Source organism: Helianthus annuus, chromosome 3, assembly GCF_002127325.2.
Source record: "Helianthus annuus cultivar XRQ/B chromosome 3, HanXRQr2.0-SUNRISE, whole genome shotgun sequence".
In the NCBI taxonomy this organism is placed as follows: domain Eukaryota; kingdom Viridiplantae; phylum Streptophyta; class Magnoliopsida; order Asterales; family Asteraceae; genus Helianthus; species Helianthus annuus.
Genome location: NC_035435.2, coordinates 176,109,733 through 176,126,103, shown reverse-complemented (window position 1 = coordinate 176,126,103; position 16,371 = coordinate 176,109,733). Strand labels below are relative to the sequence as shown.

The 16,371-nt window shown below is 37.6% G+C and overlaps 1 protein-coding gene across 1 annotated transcript; it reads right to left on the bottom strand.

The window, feature by feature from the left end:
- Positions 1 to 9,360: 9,360 nt before the first annotated feature.
- LOC110932664 lies at positions 9,361 to 10,791 on the bottom strand. Its single transcript, XM_022175984.1, has one exon. The coding sequence runs from the start codon at positions 10,789 to 10,791 to the stop codon at positions 9,361 to 9,363; it is 1,431 nt and encodes a 476-aa protein (XP_022031676.1).
- Between the last annotated feature and the right edge of the window lie 5,580 nt (positions 10,792 to 16,371).

The following is a 16,371-nucleotide window of genomic DNA, read 5'->3' as shown; positions in this document are numbered from 1 at the left end:
TCTCTTACTTTCTATAATCCTTGTTCTTTATGTTTATAGTTATACATTGGTTGCTAGTAGGTCGTTGTTTCACAACATGTAGATTCTCACTAAACACATTATTTATTTGTTTTAATATACAATAATTATTTCAACGTTTTGACTTCAACTAAGAAATTGTAACAAGAAAAACCTAAATGATGCGTGAAACAAGTTAATCTGATTATATTTCATAAACATTTGGGGTAGAAACTATATCTTGTTAGTTTACTAATCGATTGGATAAATCACCGGTAGAAATATCATGCAAATTAATACCATACTATTTCATTTTTGTTATAACTCGCATTTTATAATAAAAAAAAATATACTTTGGTTATCATGAACAAATTTGTTATCACTTATGATGTTGCTACATTTCATTATAATTTCTCTCTGTATATTATACATATAAATAGTTTACTTATCAAGCAACGTTTATTATTGTATAAACTAATTTGTTCATGAGATAATGTGTTGAACAATGGAGAATGTTTTACGATCTTCTCTTAACTATATATAATTATATTAAGTATATAATTATTCTTTTTCTACAATTAGTGAAGTATGTGACAACTTTTTAATAATTTATGATAAAGTATTAAGTCTTGCCTGTATTTAATTTACTTTTAGGAGTTGCGAAGATTGTTTTAAACATGGCTTACAAACTGAATTATATAAAAATTGTTTGTCGATACCTTTTTTGTAGATGACAAATTACAATATATAAGCATATATAAACATGTGTGTGTTCGATAAAATTTGAAACGACTACGCATGGTCTAAAAGTTTTTCGCCTCCCCTAAAATTTCATCCCTTCGCTTCGCTTCCCCCTAAAATCCCCTTGAAACTTCCCTCTCATCCTGAAAAGTTCAAACGTTTTTATAAACGAACAATATTGGATAGATAAAAAAAATTATTTCACTGAAACCACTTAAATTTCCCTCTCTTCTCTCACACTAAAATTCCCCCTCTCCTAAAATATGCAGTTGCTTCTTTTGAACCCTAAATACCAATTCAACCTGTTTTCATCGAATACATACATGGCGTCACCATCTCCCTCTCATTATCTTTCCGAAACGTGGCTTATTCTGAATTTCGTAAAGTCTCATTTTCTTATAATCTTCTGCATGATCGTTTTGTTGATTTATGTGTCCTATTGGCTGATTCTTTGAACGAATTATGTATTATAACAATTGGTTTACAGAGCATATATAGTTTACTCAGTATTTTTTTTGCGTTTAAGAAATTTTGATCTATCTAGGGTTTTCTTGCATAAATCTATTCTTGTACTTCTTTGTGAATCATATGAGTTTTTTTCAGATTGTTTGGATGTTTGGTGAAGAAATTCAAGGTATTGGTTTTAATTTGAAGGTATTTCCTTTTGTTACTCATCTACATGTTCTTGATTCTCATTTTGTGGAAAATATCAGTTTTCAATATACGTGATTAAGGTTTTGAGTTTTAGTTATTTAAGTGTTAGTTGAAATGCCATATAAATTAAAAACAATGCAGGTCTCGAAAAGTTAATGGTTTAAATTGTTAATTATTTAAGTGTTAGTTGAAATGCCTTAGTAAATTGATTTTAGTAACCATTTTTTGTGTAATAATTGGATTGTTTCTTTTTATCTAAGATGGTAAGTCTTGTTAAGCACAACTAAGAACTCACAAAATTGAGTTATTTTGGGTTAACTGATTACAAATGATTCATAACTCTGTCCTCGGCAGGTTTAAGGTACTTTATACAAAATATATTGCAACCATAGTAATCAAGCAGGGGCAGCTAAAAAGTGAATGAATATTATCAGGCCAAAATACAGTAAATAAAAATGAAATAGGACAAACGGGTCAAAATATATAAAAAATAATACTAAACTGCTCAAACGATAGAGAGTTGAAATGAAACGGGTCAAGTTATATAGAATCAAAATGAAACGGGCCAAAATATAGAACTGAAACATGTCAGAGTGATCAAAATATAACCGGTCTTTTGTTGTTTTTCATTCTGATGCGTTCTGTTGTTAATTCTCATCTAACAGTTTTTGTGACATGTTCCGATGCGCTCTGTTGTTAATTATCATGTTACAGTTTTTGTGACATGTTAAAATACATCACTTTCAATTGAAATGGTTCTACCGTGCCACAAGAATTATGAACATGGAAAATAACATCCTTGGTTTTTAGTGTAAATGGTATGTAATTAGCAAGTAGTACCGCTACACCTCCCCTGGGAGGTAATCCTAATAGTTATGGTGTCGAGTTTCCTAACAGAAGACCTAACATGCAAGAAAATCAGAAACTGTTAGGTCCAAAAGAGAACAATGATGTCCATCCAAATGTTGGGCCAAGAGCCTTCATTAGTATGATTCCAGGATCTGACGAGTTTGACAGAGCTTTGGTCCCGAGATGATCGGTTCAGTGACAAGAAAATAGAAACGACACCGAGAAATCACTTATAATCTGGTCTCTATTCATATCTGAAAGTTACAGCACCATGAGACCAGTCGGACAGCATGTCCCCTCAGGGATCCAAAAGCTTGTCCAAATGGGAACCAGAGCTCCCTATTTATAGGCAAAGCCTATCCGCCCGAATGACCTAGTGTCCATCCGTCCGGATGGACTTTTACATTACACACCTATTGGCGGATGGGGTTTGGACTAGAATGTTGTCCATCCATCCAGATGGACTTGTCCATCCGTCCGGATGGACCTTTACAGTATCAACATGTCACGACCCCCGACCCACCCTGGACGGAATCGGGAGCCGTGAACAGCCAAGTGGTACCGGTGATTATTTTGAAAAATATTGCAGCGGAAATTTCATCAGGACCGTGAGTTAGGAAAAATATCAGAGTTTAGAAACACCGGATTTTATTTATTAAATAGATGGGATAAAAATCATGTTTTACAAAGGTAGCTTTAGCATGAACAATATTTCTTGATTTAGTTTAATTGATAAAATAAGCCACTTTTGTAAGTCTTTTGGTGCCGTATCCATCTCTTATTCTGATCTACTGGAATTACCTGAAACGCGTTTTAAAAAGGTTTTGTCAGCAGGAAATACTGAGTGAGTTCATTCATTTTTATAAAATGACACATTGTTATAATTTACAGTATTAAGGGAGATTACAATGTTTCTATCAACCAATTACCCCAAATCGGTATTTGTCACTTGACTACCCATTGGCTATCTCGTTGTCCAAATGGTGTCTGTGACTATGGTCAGATCACCCATTGGCTAACTCGTTGTCTAATGGTGACGGGAAATAAGTAATGTATACGAAACCCCACATACCGGCAGTAATTGAAGATTACATAAACTTAATCCCTGTAATTATAATTCTGAAAATAATTTGGAGTTTCGTAAAACAGTTGATAAAAAGAGAATGACTCACATTATAAGCATGCAGTATTGATTTAACAAGCTTCCTGATTCAAATTCTTCTGAGAGTTAGCATCTACTTTGATTGTAAGTGTATGGGGTAGAGTTTAGCCTACTAATAAGCTGATAACCTAATTTAAACAATAATGCACACGAAACTAGGTAAATAACTGATACAACATTTACGATAACTCACGAGATTAAACCCTCACAACGAATGACAAAGTGCTATACTTAAACATCCAGCGGATTCGCAACGAATGACAGAGTATACCCCGAGTTCGGGTGGCACTCAAACATCCTGTCGGAATCACGACGAATGACAAAGTATAACCCGTGTTTGAGCAGCACTTAAACATTCATTGGATAGTTTCAATCGATCGGACATTGAATCGTAGCAGCGATCAAGTTAATACCCGGTATCGTAGCAGAATTCGAGCTAGTGTGTGTTTGGTAGTAATCAGGTGATATCTCGAAGCTTAAAACGAATTTTAACGTCGAACGAATGCCAGAAATCAAGTCCCACACTCCTCTATTTATACTGGAAAAACAGCTCCCTCGCGTGGCGCGAGGGGCTGTCGCGTGGCGCGAGGGGAGCCCTTCTAGCATAGGGTAGCCCCGTGTCCTGGTAGCCTAGCTGAGTCGACGGTGTAAAGAAATTCGCTTTTGACAAGAAACTGTGTTGATAATATCGAATGGGAAATGCCCCCCCTGAGTTTTAGGGGCCCTGATCCTGTTTCTGATTGTTCTGAAAATTTTAGGAGTTGTGCAGGATTACTTGGGGGTCTCAAATAGGGTTTCTTATTTTGACAAAATAAAATAATAAATAATAGTTTTGGGTGAATCACAAAAAAAAGGAATAAAACGGTGAGAAAAGAGAATGGACCCACTTTGTAACTTTAGGGTTCAACTAGAAAATCTCCTGGTATAAATTTTGGGTATAACTTTTGGGCAATTAAAAATATATATATATATATATAATGCACTCGTGGTAAGTATAGTACCCTTAAATCAACCTTGTCCCGATGTCCCGAGACAGAATCCCAACGAACTTAGTCGGGCAGAGCCCTGACATGAGTTATGGGTTCCAGATCAATCGGAAAGGGTAGCGGTGATCGGGAGTTAAAACACTTAAAACGGAGCATGGCTTTATTATTATTATGGGGTGAAAATAAAAAAAAACTAAAAATGTAGAATAGAGAGAAAGAGGGATCGCAAGACATAAGAAGAAAAGAAAAATGGACACTGAATGTTATAGTAGAAGGTTGTATTTATACTATGTCCCAAGTACTGAAAGTAATACACGTACACATGAAAAACACACGTAAACAACTTGTATTAAATGTCATATTTTGAGGATTGTTCCACGTAGTTTTTTTTTTTGAACGGTAAGATTATATGATTAATAGAGCAGGGCCAGCAAGTAGAAGGTTGTATTTATACTATGTCCCAAGTACTGAAAGTAATACACGTACACATGAAAAACACACGTAAACAACTTGTATTAAATGTCATATTTTGAGGATTGTTCCACGTAGTTTTTTTTTTTTTTGAACGGTAAGATTATATGATTAATAGAACAGGGCCAGCAACTGCTGTAAAAACCCGAAATTACAAAACGAAAACAGAATAAATCGAAAAAACATTACATTACAGCCCCCATTTCATCACTTACTTTACTATATCTCTAATGTTAAAATCCACCCATCTTTCCAAAACGGTGCTTTGTAATTTTGATCTGCTCTTTAGCCAAACAGAGCTTTCCAATATTACCTCCTGTACAATGTTGTTTTCAGTTCGGGTATTTCCGTCAAATTCCTTTTCGTTTCTTGCCTTCCAGATAGTCCACATGGTCGTTTGAAAAATCCCGTTAACGATTTTCTTCCATTCCGCTGATCCTATTTGACCTTCCATAAATTCAAATGCTTCAACGCAAGATCCGAACTCATCTGGTATCGTTATTTTCAGCCATTCTGCTATCTTTTTCCACACTTGCTTTGAACTGGTGCACTTACAGACAACATGTATGGCTGATTCCGCTTGTTCCTCACATCTTAGACATAAAGGGTTACTTACTTGAATGCCTCTCTTAACTAGCTCCTGCTTCACCGGGATTTTATCGATTGCGGCTCTCCAAGTGAAGTAATTTATTTTTGGCGGCACCCAACTGTTTAAATATTTCCATTGTTCCTCTATGCCTTCGCCTTGTAACTTGTTTATCTGCTTTCTGACGTTTGCCACAGAGAATTCTCCTCTTTCAGACGCGTTCCACACCCATCGATCTTCTCCGTCCTTGAATTCCGCACCATTAAGTTCCTGCATCAGATCTGTCCACTGAGCCCATTCGTTGTCTGTGTTTGGTGGTCGAACCCATTCGAAATTCCATTGATACTCGTTCTCGGCTTGTATTCTGCATTCCACAATATTTGCTTTTTTGTTTTTTATAATTCTGAATATCTCCGGATATTTATCTTTAAGTGCTCTTCCTCCAATCCAGTTGTCCAGCCAGAATTTTACTCGTGTGCCGCTTCCCACTTCCGCTACCAATTCTTTGGCTGCAACTATGCCCATCTTTTCTAGCTCTTTACCTGCACCGACGATATCTTTCCATGTACCTGCAAAAGTGTTGTTAATTGGTAAAAATTTGTTGCTTCTTTTACTTTCATGTGTTGATTTTATCACTTTTGTCCAAAGTTCCTCCGGTTTCGTCTTATATTTCCACCACCACTTTATAAAAAACGCGATATTTGCACTTCTCAAGTCACCTAACCCGAATCCACCATGTTGTTTCATTCTAATCATCTTGCTCCATGCTATCCACCTTATTTTGAATCTTCCGGCCTTTCTTCCCCATATAAAATCTCTTCGGATCGCATCTAAGGTATTTATAACCTTCTTCGGTGCTGGATATAATGAAAAATAGTAATTTGGTAATGCTCCCAAAACCGCTTTCGCTAATACTACTCTTCCAGCAAACGATAGGCACTTGGCTTTCCACGCCGAAATTTTTGTGTTAAATTTATCAATTACCGGCTTCCAGTGTTTAACTCTTTTCATGTTCGCGTCTACCGTTAGACCCAAGAATTTAAACGGTGTTGTTCCTTTTCTGCATTTTAACATTTCCGCCATTCTTTCAACTTCCTCAACCTCCACCCCTACACCAGTTATACTTGATTTATCTAAATTAACTTTTAACCCCGAACATAAGAAAAAGCATCTCAATATACGATTAAGGTTTTTTATGTTCGTCTCGGACCATTCACCCATGAATATCACATCATCTGCGTAACACAAATGTGAAATGCACGGGCCGTTGTTCGGAAGATTAATGCCTTTGAATACACCTCTCTCACCTGCCCTCTTCATGATAACCTCAAGTGCTTCCATTGCTAATATGAATAGAAAAGGTGATAACGGATCACCTTGTCTTAGCCCTCTTTGTAGCTTGAACTCCGACGTAGGCGACCCATTTACCAAGACTGATGCCCAACTTGATTTTAAACACGCCCCAATCCACTTCGTCCATCGGCTAGGAAATTTCATTGCTTTAAGATTGGATAAGAGAAACTTCCAATTAATCGAATCGTAAGCTTTCTCGAAATCCACTTTGAGTATGAACATTCCTTTCTTGGTCCTTTTTGCCCATGACATGATCTCACTAATGATTAGTGGTCCGTCGATAATGGATCTTCCTTCCACGAAAGTCGTTTGCACCGGAGATATTAGCGAAGGAATGACAGTCTTGATTCTTAGGGCAAGCGTTTTTGCTAACACTTTATATATCACTCCAATCAAGGATATTGGTCTGAAATCATTTACCGATGATGGGTCTTTGACTTTTGGGATTAAGGTTATGAACGATGCATTGCAACCCCTTTCTATGAAACATTTCTCGTGAAATTCGTTCATCACTCCTACGAAGTTATCCTCTATTTGCTCCCAAAATCTTTTGATGAATTTGAACGAGAAACCATCCGGTCCTGGAGCCCTATCGCTTCCACAAGCCCACACCGCTGCCTTTATTTCCTCTTTTGAGAACTCTCTAGTTAACATTTTTGCCTGCTCATGTGTGATTTTCTTAAAACCTCTACCGTCTAATGTTGGCCTTTTGTTCATCTTCTCTGTGAAACGATCCTGGAATCTCCTTTTGACTTCTTCTTTTATTGCTTTCGGTTCCGTCACCGTACTCCCATTGATCTTTATCATATTGATCTGATTCTGTGCTTTCCTATAATTTATGCTCCTGTGAAAAAACTTTGAGTTTTCATCTCCTAGCTTCACCCATTTAAGTTTTGTCTTTTGTTTCAGATCCTTCAATGTTTTTCTCTTGTAATTCCTAATCTTCCATTTTCCTTTTATCCTATTTTCCTTCTCCAGTGCCGTAAGTTTTCTGTTCTCTGCTATCTTCTCAATTGTTTCTACTGTGCCGATTGCTTCATTTATCTCCTTCTCCTCCCGTGACTTCGTCTCCCTTCTCCATTCTTTAATATCAATCTTGAGCTTCTTTAATATATTCGCCAATTTCCTCATGTTATTTTCTCCCACAGTGTACTCCTCGAGTACTTTTTTAACTACTCCTTCGATTCCGCCATTTTCGAGCCAGCTGTTATAGAATCTAAAAGGGATTGGTCCAAAATCCAACTTTGCATATGAAAGTAACAGCGGACTGTGGTCTGACAGGTGCCTAGATAATGCCTCGAATCTAGCATGATGCCATTTTCCAATAAACTCATCGCATACCAGTACCCGATCTATTTTGCTAAGATTCGCTCCGTCTTCTGACATATATGTAAACTTGTATCCTTCCATTTTATACTCAACGAGCCCTGATTCTGATATGAAGTTATTGAATATTGACGCGCCTTGATAGTCGAATCTAGATACCATTCTATCTTCTGCTTCTCTCACTTCGTTGAAGTCTCCAGCCATGATCCACATTCCGTTGTCATTCGAGTCTTTGAGTGCCTTTAGATCCTCCCATAGAGCTCTTCTTCTCATGACATCGCATGGGGCGTAGACATTGCCCACGTTAAGATACGTGTTTGTACCAGCTAGGATCCTGCTAATCACCAAGAAGGATTCCTGTTTGATAACTCTTTGTTTAGTAAATACCCCTGGGTCCCATACCGACACTAGTCCCCCAGATCTACCTCTAGCATCCACCGACTCGAATTCCATGTCCGCTTTTCCCCAATATCGTCCCACCATTACCGAGTCCGCATTCGACACATGTGTCTCTTGTATGCATAAAAACGAGATTCTGTGCTCCTTTGTTAGTTTACTTATCCATCTTGGTTTTTCCAATCCCCCAATGCCTCTTATATTTATTACTAGATAATTCATTGGTGACCATTTGACTCCAATTCTTCCTGCACAACACTTTGTATTTCATGCCGAAACTTTGAAATTCTCAAACCTATGATCTTCCCCACCTCTAATGTAGCTTCCGTTTCTTCATTTAACGTCGATGTGGGTTCTTTGTTCAAGTCAAATGTGTTGTCAATTGTGTCCAATTCTTCTTCATTAAGTGTGTGACCGGCGTCCATAGCTCCTTTCTCTGTACGAATTCTTTTATTCTTCGAACTGCCCTGTTTAGTAAAAGTGAAAGTAGATGTACCCTTTTTCCTTTTATTAGCTCCCTGTATTCTACTAGTTCCCCATATTATCTCATTTAAATTAAATGGGTCATCTTCTGGCCCACTTCCTACCTCTGCACCTCTGGGCTCTTTATTATTATTGGGCCTCTGGTCTCTCCCCTGTTCTCCATTGCTTAATTCAGGCCCACTTGTATTTTCAACATTCGAGTCACTTCTGTTTCCTTCACCCACTGATGTTGTTGTTGACTGGAATAAGAGTATTCTATTAGGGCCCATGTCTGCACATTCAATATTAAAACCCTTCCTCATATTTTGCTCATTTATTGTTTCATCATTTCCAACACATTTAGAGAAAATCTCTCTTCAGTTCCCACCAAAACTGTTTGCCGTTTCTTCTTCCTCATTAAATTCATCCGGCCTTTCGTTTCCCTGTCCTTTCGTTTTCTCCGAACCTTCTTCTCCGGTCGCCGGAATTTCGGTACCTCCGATGTTGTTCTCCGCTTGTGTCGCCTCCTTCTCGTTTTCACTCTCTTCATCTCTCCCAGATCCCATGTTGGCGTTTGTGTCTGTATCAATCGGTATGGCCTCCGGGATATTGATAAACACAGTTTCATCATTGACAAAATTTGGTGCCCAATTCCCAGACATTTCTGATATCCAGCACTTGAATAACTCGGATTTGTATCTTACTTCTATTTCTTTATTTATGGCCTGACCCGTTGTAACAATGATTCCGAGAAATGCACATGTTAGGTCACTATCCTTCATACTGGCTTCTGCATCTCTTACCACCATACCCAAGCGTTCCCCAATGGCTTTGAAAATAGCTTTGTTTCTTAAGCTGATCGGGACACCGCAGATCCTAATCCACGCTAATCTCTGAAACCAATTCTTGTCGTCTTTCCAAGGTTTGATGTCCGTAAAATTTTCCTCACATTTCTCTCTATGAGATGTTAGGAGTTCTTCATCAACCATCTGTGATCCCATTGTTACCAGAATTCTCAGCCCCCCTATGTATCTAACCTCCATTGTGTCTGGGCATACCTCACATAAAATGGTTTTTGCTTTGCATAGAACCTCTACTGTCTTTGCTTCCATGCTAACCGTCCTTTTACTCCAGTCCTGCGAGCATTCTTCATCAATTTCTGGTAGTGTAATCAGTCCCTCCGCTTTCCTCTGATTGTCACCTAGCACCGCGTCCAGATACGATCTTCCACCCCCTTGTCTACCACCTCCATGGTACCTACCTTGGCGTTCCGGTTGTTTTTGTGCTACATCCTGCCTACCATCCGACTCTGGTCTTGTAGCCCAGTTTTGTCCTGACGTCGTTGCTCCTTTGTGCCCCATCGTCTTACCCCATTGTCTTCCGTATTGTCTATTCTCTCTGCAACCCTCCTTATCTTCCTCCCGTTCGAATTTAGAAACATTGGCATTGATCCTCCTATCACCGATCCAGGTATTATTCAGTGCTTTTATCAGTTTATCTAAGTCTCGTATTTTGTTAAACCTAGCAAAAGCAAATCTTTTTCCCATAAGGTCCCTTTTGAACGGTAGGTACACATCAGTAATGTTGCCGACCCTCCTGCATTCCAGCCAAACCTCCATCCTTGATACCCTTTCTGGTAGGTTTGCGAGGAATATCGTCATGCTTGGTTCTTCATCTAACTTCCCTTTTCCTTTCTTTCTTCTCACGGTTTCCCAATCCTCATCTTCCTCCTCCCGATTCCTGTTTTCCGGCGCCGTAACCTTTTCTCTCCACCGCCGCGTCTCTTTGCCTCCCCTCCCCCTCTCCATCGGTGCCCTTTAAAAAGGTGTAGTACTTTGTTCCACGTAGTTATGCATTTCTTTCACGCATTACAAAGAATTGTCATATTTTAGTTTTTAATTATTATTATTTTATTATTTTATATATTATAATTAATTAATTTAATTGTTTTACTTATTTAACGTGTATAACTTCTAAAGTATGATGTTTTACAAAACAATAAATATGTCATTAGAACGAGAATATTTTTATTTACATTTGGGTCTAAGTTTCATTAAAAACGGAGTAGGTTCAAATACAATGTATTTTTATAGTTTAATTAGTAAACGGTTCCTGGACCCGTCAAGGTACTTCATATTCCTTACAGTCAACTTACCCGTAATCTACCTGTCTAATAATATAAGTATTTTATATACTTTTATTTTATTTAGAAAGGTCACCTATATACAGGCCAATTAATTAGAATAATATTTCAACCAACTATATATAAAACAGTGTTTAAAACTATTTGGGTTGAATATTTATATTAAAAATAAACTAGTTACTAGTGGTTAATAAATTTAAACAAACCTATAGTTCTCAAAACAAAAAATAGGAATGTTACACAACACCATGTCCAACTGGTCATATTCTATACAATATTCAATACACGCTCTATCTAGCTATCCGCACAGTGACAGACGTACAAAATATGCACCAACAATTAGGCCCCCCTTTTTTGCTCTGCCAACTAGATTTATGGGTGCACCCGTTTTTCCTGGTAATTGCGTGTTTGTAAGGTGCCGAAGAAGGCATTTTTAATTATGTATCTTACTATCTTTTTGTATTTTTCAATTTTTAAGTTCTTCAGATAATCATGACTTGGCTGTAATAACATGTTGTCAGGTCCTCTGGGTTCTATTGTCTATCTTCCCGCTATGCCTTCGTATTCTGTTAGCGTCCCACATCCACCATTTGTCGTTTCACACCAGCCGGGTCCCACAGTTCCTATGCTACCTGCACAGGCACAAGCCTTGAGAGTTAGTGTTAGAACCCAAATTGAATATTATTTCAGGTGAGTTATTAAAAAGTAGATGTTACAATGTGTCATTCATATCTTAATATTTTACTTTGTTTTTACAGTGAACAGAACCTGCTTAGTGATCGATACTTAATTTCTTTGATGGATTACCAAGGATGGGTCCCAACATCCACTATTGCGGACTTCAAAAGGGTATGTTTAATTAATTCGCCTGCATTTGAAGTACTTCAAATTAGCAAATTAATAAATTTTGGTTGTATCTTAATTTTAACATAACATGATGCAGGTTAAAAGTATGAGTACAGATATACCTCTTATTGTGACGCCTTACAGAGCTCTAGTACTCTTGAATTGCAGGTTTAGTTTCCCAATTTCCCCTTGGCATAATATAGTAGATGACAACTTATTTCATGTGGTTCGGTTATTGTTGATTTATGTGGGACCACAACAGGGTGAGAAAGTGAGAAAGCGTGAAGACTCATCAAAGTGGATTCCGGCTTCTGTTGGGAATAAATCTTCTTTATCTGAGGAGCGTTCGATAAAACAATCTGAAAAGAATATTATGTTTGATTCTTTCAAGAACGATGCTTCTGGTGAAAATCTGGATAAAGTTTGTGATGATTTTGCAAGCACGTTCATGTTTGATGAAGAGCTTGAGCTTGAACATAAGGACCAGTGTTCTTCTAAAACAAGGTACAACACGATCCACTTCTCTAAAGCATGCTAGTATATTCTTATTTTATTTGTTACAAATTTTATGTGTCATGTCTTTTTTTGTTGTGTTGGCTGTTCTTTAATATATTGACTTGGCTTGACTTAGGGTGGATGATGAAGATGATGAAATGGTTGTTAATTGTCACACCCACTGAAGATGATGACTTGGCTTGACTATTAGTGACAATATATTTAACGTTCATGACCCATACCATAAACATATAAAGCATAAATAGTTATTACAAACATTGTTCTCAAAGACAAATAATTGTTCCGACAACTCAAACTTTATTAAATGACGTTTCTAGACCTCCTACTTCGTTCACCAAGCAAACATAGCATAGCATCTTGAACACCTGTCGCATACGTTATAATAAAAGTCAATACACAAAGTGTAAAGGTGAGTACACAAGTTTAATAACATATAGTAGCGAAAAGCGATTTACGCATAACCAGCATGTAACACGTAGAAATGTGAAGCAAGTAAGCTATCGACAATGAAATATGCACGGACGTGACTGCGAGTTGTAGAATGCGCAACACATTATCACCACTGTGACCATGTGAAGTAAAACCCATAACAACCCCTGTCCACGACATGTGATGAGTCCAAACTATAGTACTATCGTTGCTAAGGTGTAAGGCAACAATCACTGTGTAAACATAACATACAAGCATTCATCGAAAACACGTATAACATGCGAGAGTGGTTAGCGTATGAAAAGTGGTTGCGTTGTATGTTGATGTGATTGAATATAGGTAACGTATGTAACACCCAGAAGTGCGTTAAGCAAAAAGGGATCGAGTATACTCACAGTCTGTGTTTAGTAAATAAACACAATCTTGGATTGAAGTGAGCGCGTGGGAGGTTAGCATCATCACAGAACGATAGTGTAAGCGTTGAACAATGTGTAACAATGTGTCGAGTAAGATGAACGATCGGATGTTGGTTTGATCGGATGTTCGTCCGGGCGGAGGGTCATCCGGATGGATGACCATTCGGTCGGTTGGTCATTCGACTGAAGGAGTGTGTTTGTGAAATGTTTGAAATTTTGAAGTTTTCGTTGTAATATAAGTAAAGTCATTCGATCGGACGGTCATCCGGACGGATGGCCGTTCGATCGGATGGCTGTTCGATTGAAAACTGATATTCTTTGTTTTGCAAAAATTTAAGGGTTGAGCTTATCAAATCAAGTTACCTGGTCGAATAGTCGTTCGATCGGATGGTCGTCCGATCAAACGGCTATTCGATTGAGCAACCTTCTGTTTCAAAATCTTGTAAAATCAGTTAAGTTAGAAAGTTTGTGGTTCGACGGAGACGGCATGACGGCGTGTTAAACGATGGAAATCTCATGAAGTCCAGCCCGTTCGATCGGATGGGAATCACCCCGTTCGATCAGACTCAACTGTTCATGACGGAGTTTCATGTTTAACCTGTGAATCGGTCGTCTCTTCGATAGAAATTCGTTCTCAGACCGGTTCTCCACTAGGGAATGAGTAGAGAGCCTGAATGAGTCCAGATTCTAACGGTTTTGAGTAAAAAGTGAAGAATGTTGAAGAACAGTTTGAAAACAGTTGTTAAATGTTTAGATTTAGGCGAAATCAGTGTAAAAATATAGAAATCCTTTAGATCTGAACCGTTCTTGATGAGATGAGGTCACACTTCAGTGTTCATGAGAACCCATGGTGACGTCACCTTAGACAGCCCAAAACCAGGTGATTTCATGGTGAAAATGTAAGATTTGTTCGAGAAGATGATGAGAAAGTGTGTAGTGAAGATGGAAGTACAAGATTTAGGAAGAAAACTTACAAGAATCGCGAGGAATCGAGAGAAAAGAGCTCGAGAGTGTGTGGGTCGGACGGAGATGTCACATAAATGAATAGTTGATGTGACAGGGGGTATTTATAGGTGAAGGGTGAGAAAGGCGGTGTAGAATGAACGGGTCGGGCGACTGTTTGATCGGATGGCCATCCGATCGGATGGTCATCCGGTCGGATGTCCATTCGATCGAATGGTCGTTCGATCGGTTGGCTCGTGCGGGTTAGTTTTCCAACTTCCGTTTCGTGCGTTGAGCGTTGCGTTGCGTTTAAGCGAGTTGCGAGTAAGCGATGCGATAGTATTAAACGATAGTTACACAAATAACATAACTAACACATAACAACATAAAAGTAAGTAAATTTGTGTTTAGAGTTGTGATGAGATTGCGTAGCGATAGAGTTGCGATTGCGTTTGCGAATAATCACCCCAAAACATATCATCAGCACACATAAATAAAGCACATAATAACACACACACATATAGTCAATACCAAATACTGCGATTCGAGTTGCGATGCGATAGCGATGTGATAGCGTTAAGTAGAATAGCGTTTAATTGCGTTTATCGCATTGTTACTTCACATATTAACAAAATGTAATTTAAAATAGCGTTAACTACTATACCAATTATCGAGTCTCGATAGTACAAGCAATAATTAAGCAAGGAATGACAGATCTGAATAACAACCTGACTTTGACCTTGACTTGTACTTCGAAAAGTCGGGTTGTTACATTATTAATCAAGCAGTTGAGAGAGTCGTAATTGTTACCCAGGTAATTTTGATGTTAAATCAATGTTTTATTTGTAAGTTATCATCATCATCATACTCAGTAAATCCAATCAATAGCAAAATTATATGCCACTAAAAATAGTAAATATATTTAACTAAGAACACTTTTTAATTGTGTAGTGTCCACGTCAGCCAAGTGGTAATGAATGTGGCTACTTTGTGATGAAGTTCATGAAGGAGATAGCTTACGATGAAGTTGAAATACTTGACAATGATAACGTAAGTTTAGGCATATTTTAGTCTGTATATTAGAGAAATATGTACTTATATATCCAAACAAACGCTTAAATTCATATGTTAGGATTAAATTCTGATTTTTAAGATTTATTTTATTTAATTGTTGTCTCAGGCTGGGAAAGGAGTAGAGGAATACTCGGCTGCGGATATGGATGACATTCACGAAGATTGGTCGATTTACGCGGTTACCTCTATTTTTAAGTGACAAATCGTATTTTAGGTGTTGACGATGTATTGACAAACAATTCTTTTTTTCTTGTTAACGTTAAAATATTTATAGTACACTTGACAAATGATTATGTAATGGACTGTTTTGATATATATATATATATATATATATATGTGTGTGTGTGTGTGTGTATTTGTTTTATGAAAAGGATTTATTGTTTTTGTTATTATACATGTATCCCGGGCAAATTAGAAATTCTATAAAAAAATTTTAATAATTAAAGGGAAATTGGCATGTAATAATCCCACCTAGAGCTTATTGGCTAATAATAATCCCATCTGAGAATATTCCCCCCCACCAGTCCCACCGTTTCGAGGCAAGTTTTACATCAATGGACTCATATCGTCGTTCTAATCAAAAGCCCTAAACATTTGTTTGTAATTTGGAAAAAAAAGCTTAACTCCGTTAAGTTTTTTTAACGGGGGACCATTGTAGGAAAAATATGTGAAAGGTGAGATTATTAATGGCCAATAAGGTTTAGGTGAGATTATTACAAACCAATTCCCCATAATTAAAAGCATGACACGCGTAAATGAATGTCACACGTATGTGTCATAAATGCTTGTAATGAACGTGTGTCTTAAAATGACTGTCATGAATGTGTGTCATTAAAATGTGTCATAAAATAAGTGTCATGAATGTGTGTCATTAAATGTGTGTCATAAATGGGTGTCATTAAATGTGTGTCATAAAAACATGACATAGGGGTGAGCAAAAGGAAAAACCCGACCCTACCCGACCATTACCCGACCCGACCCGAGAACCGATCAAACATATAATACAGAACCGATTCACTACC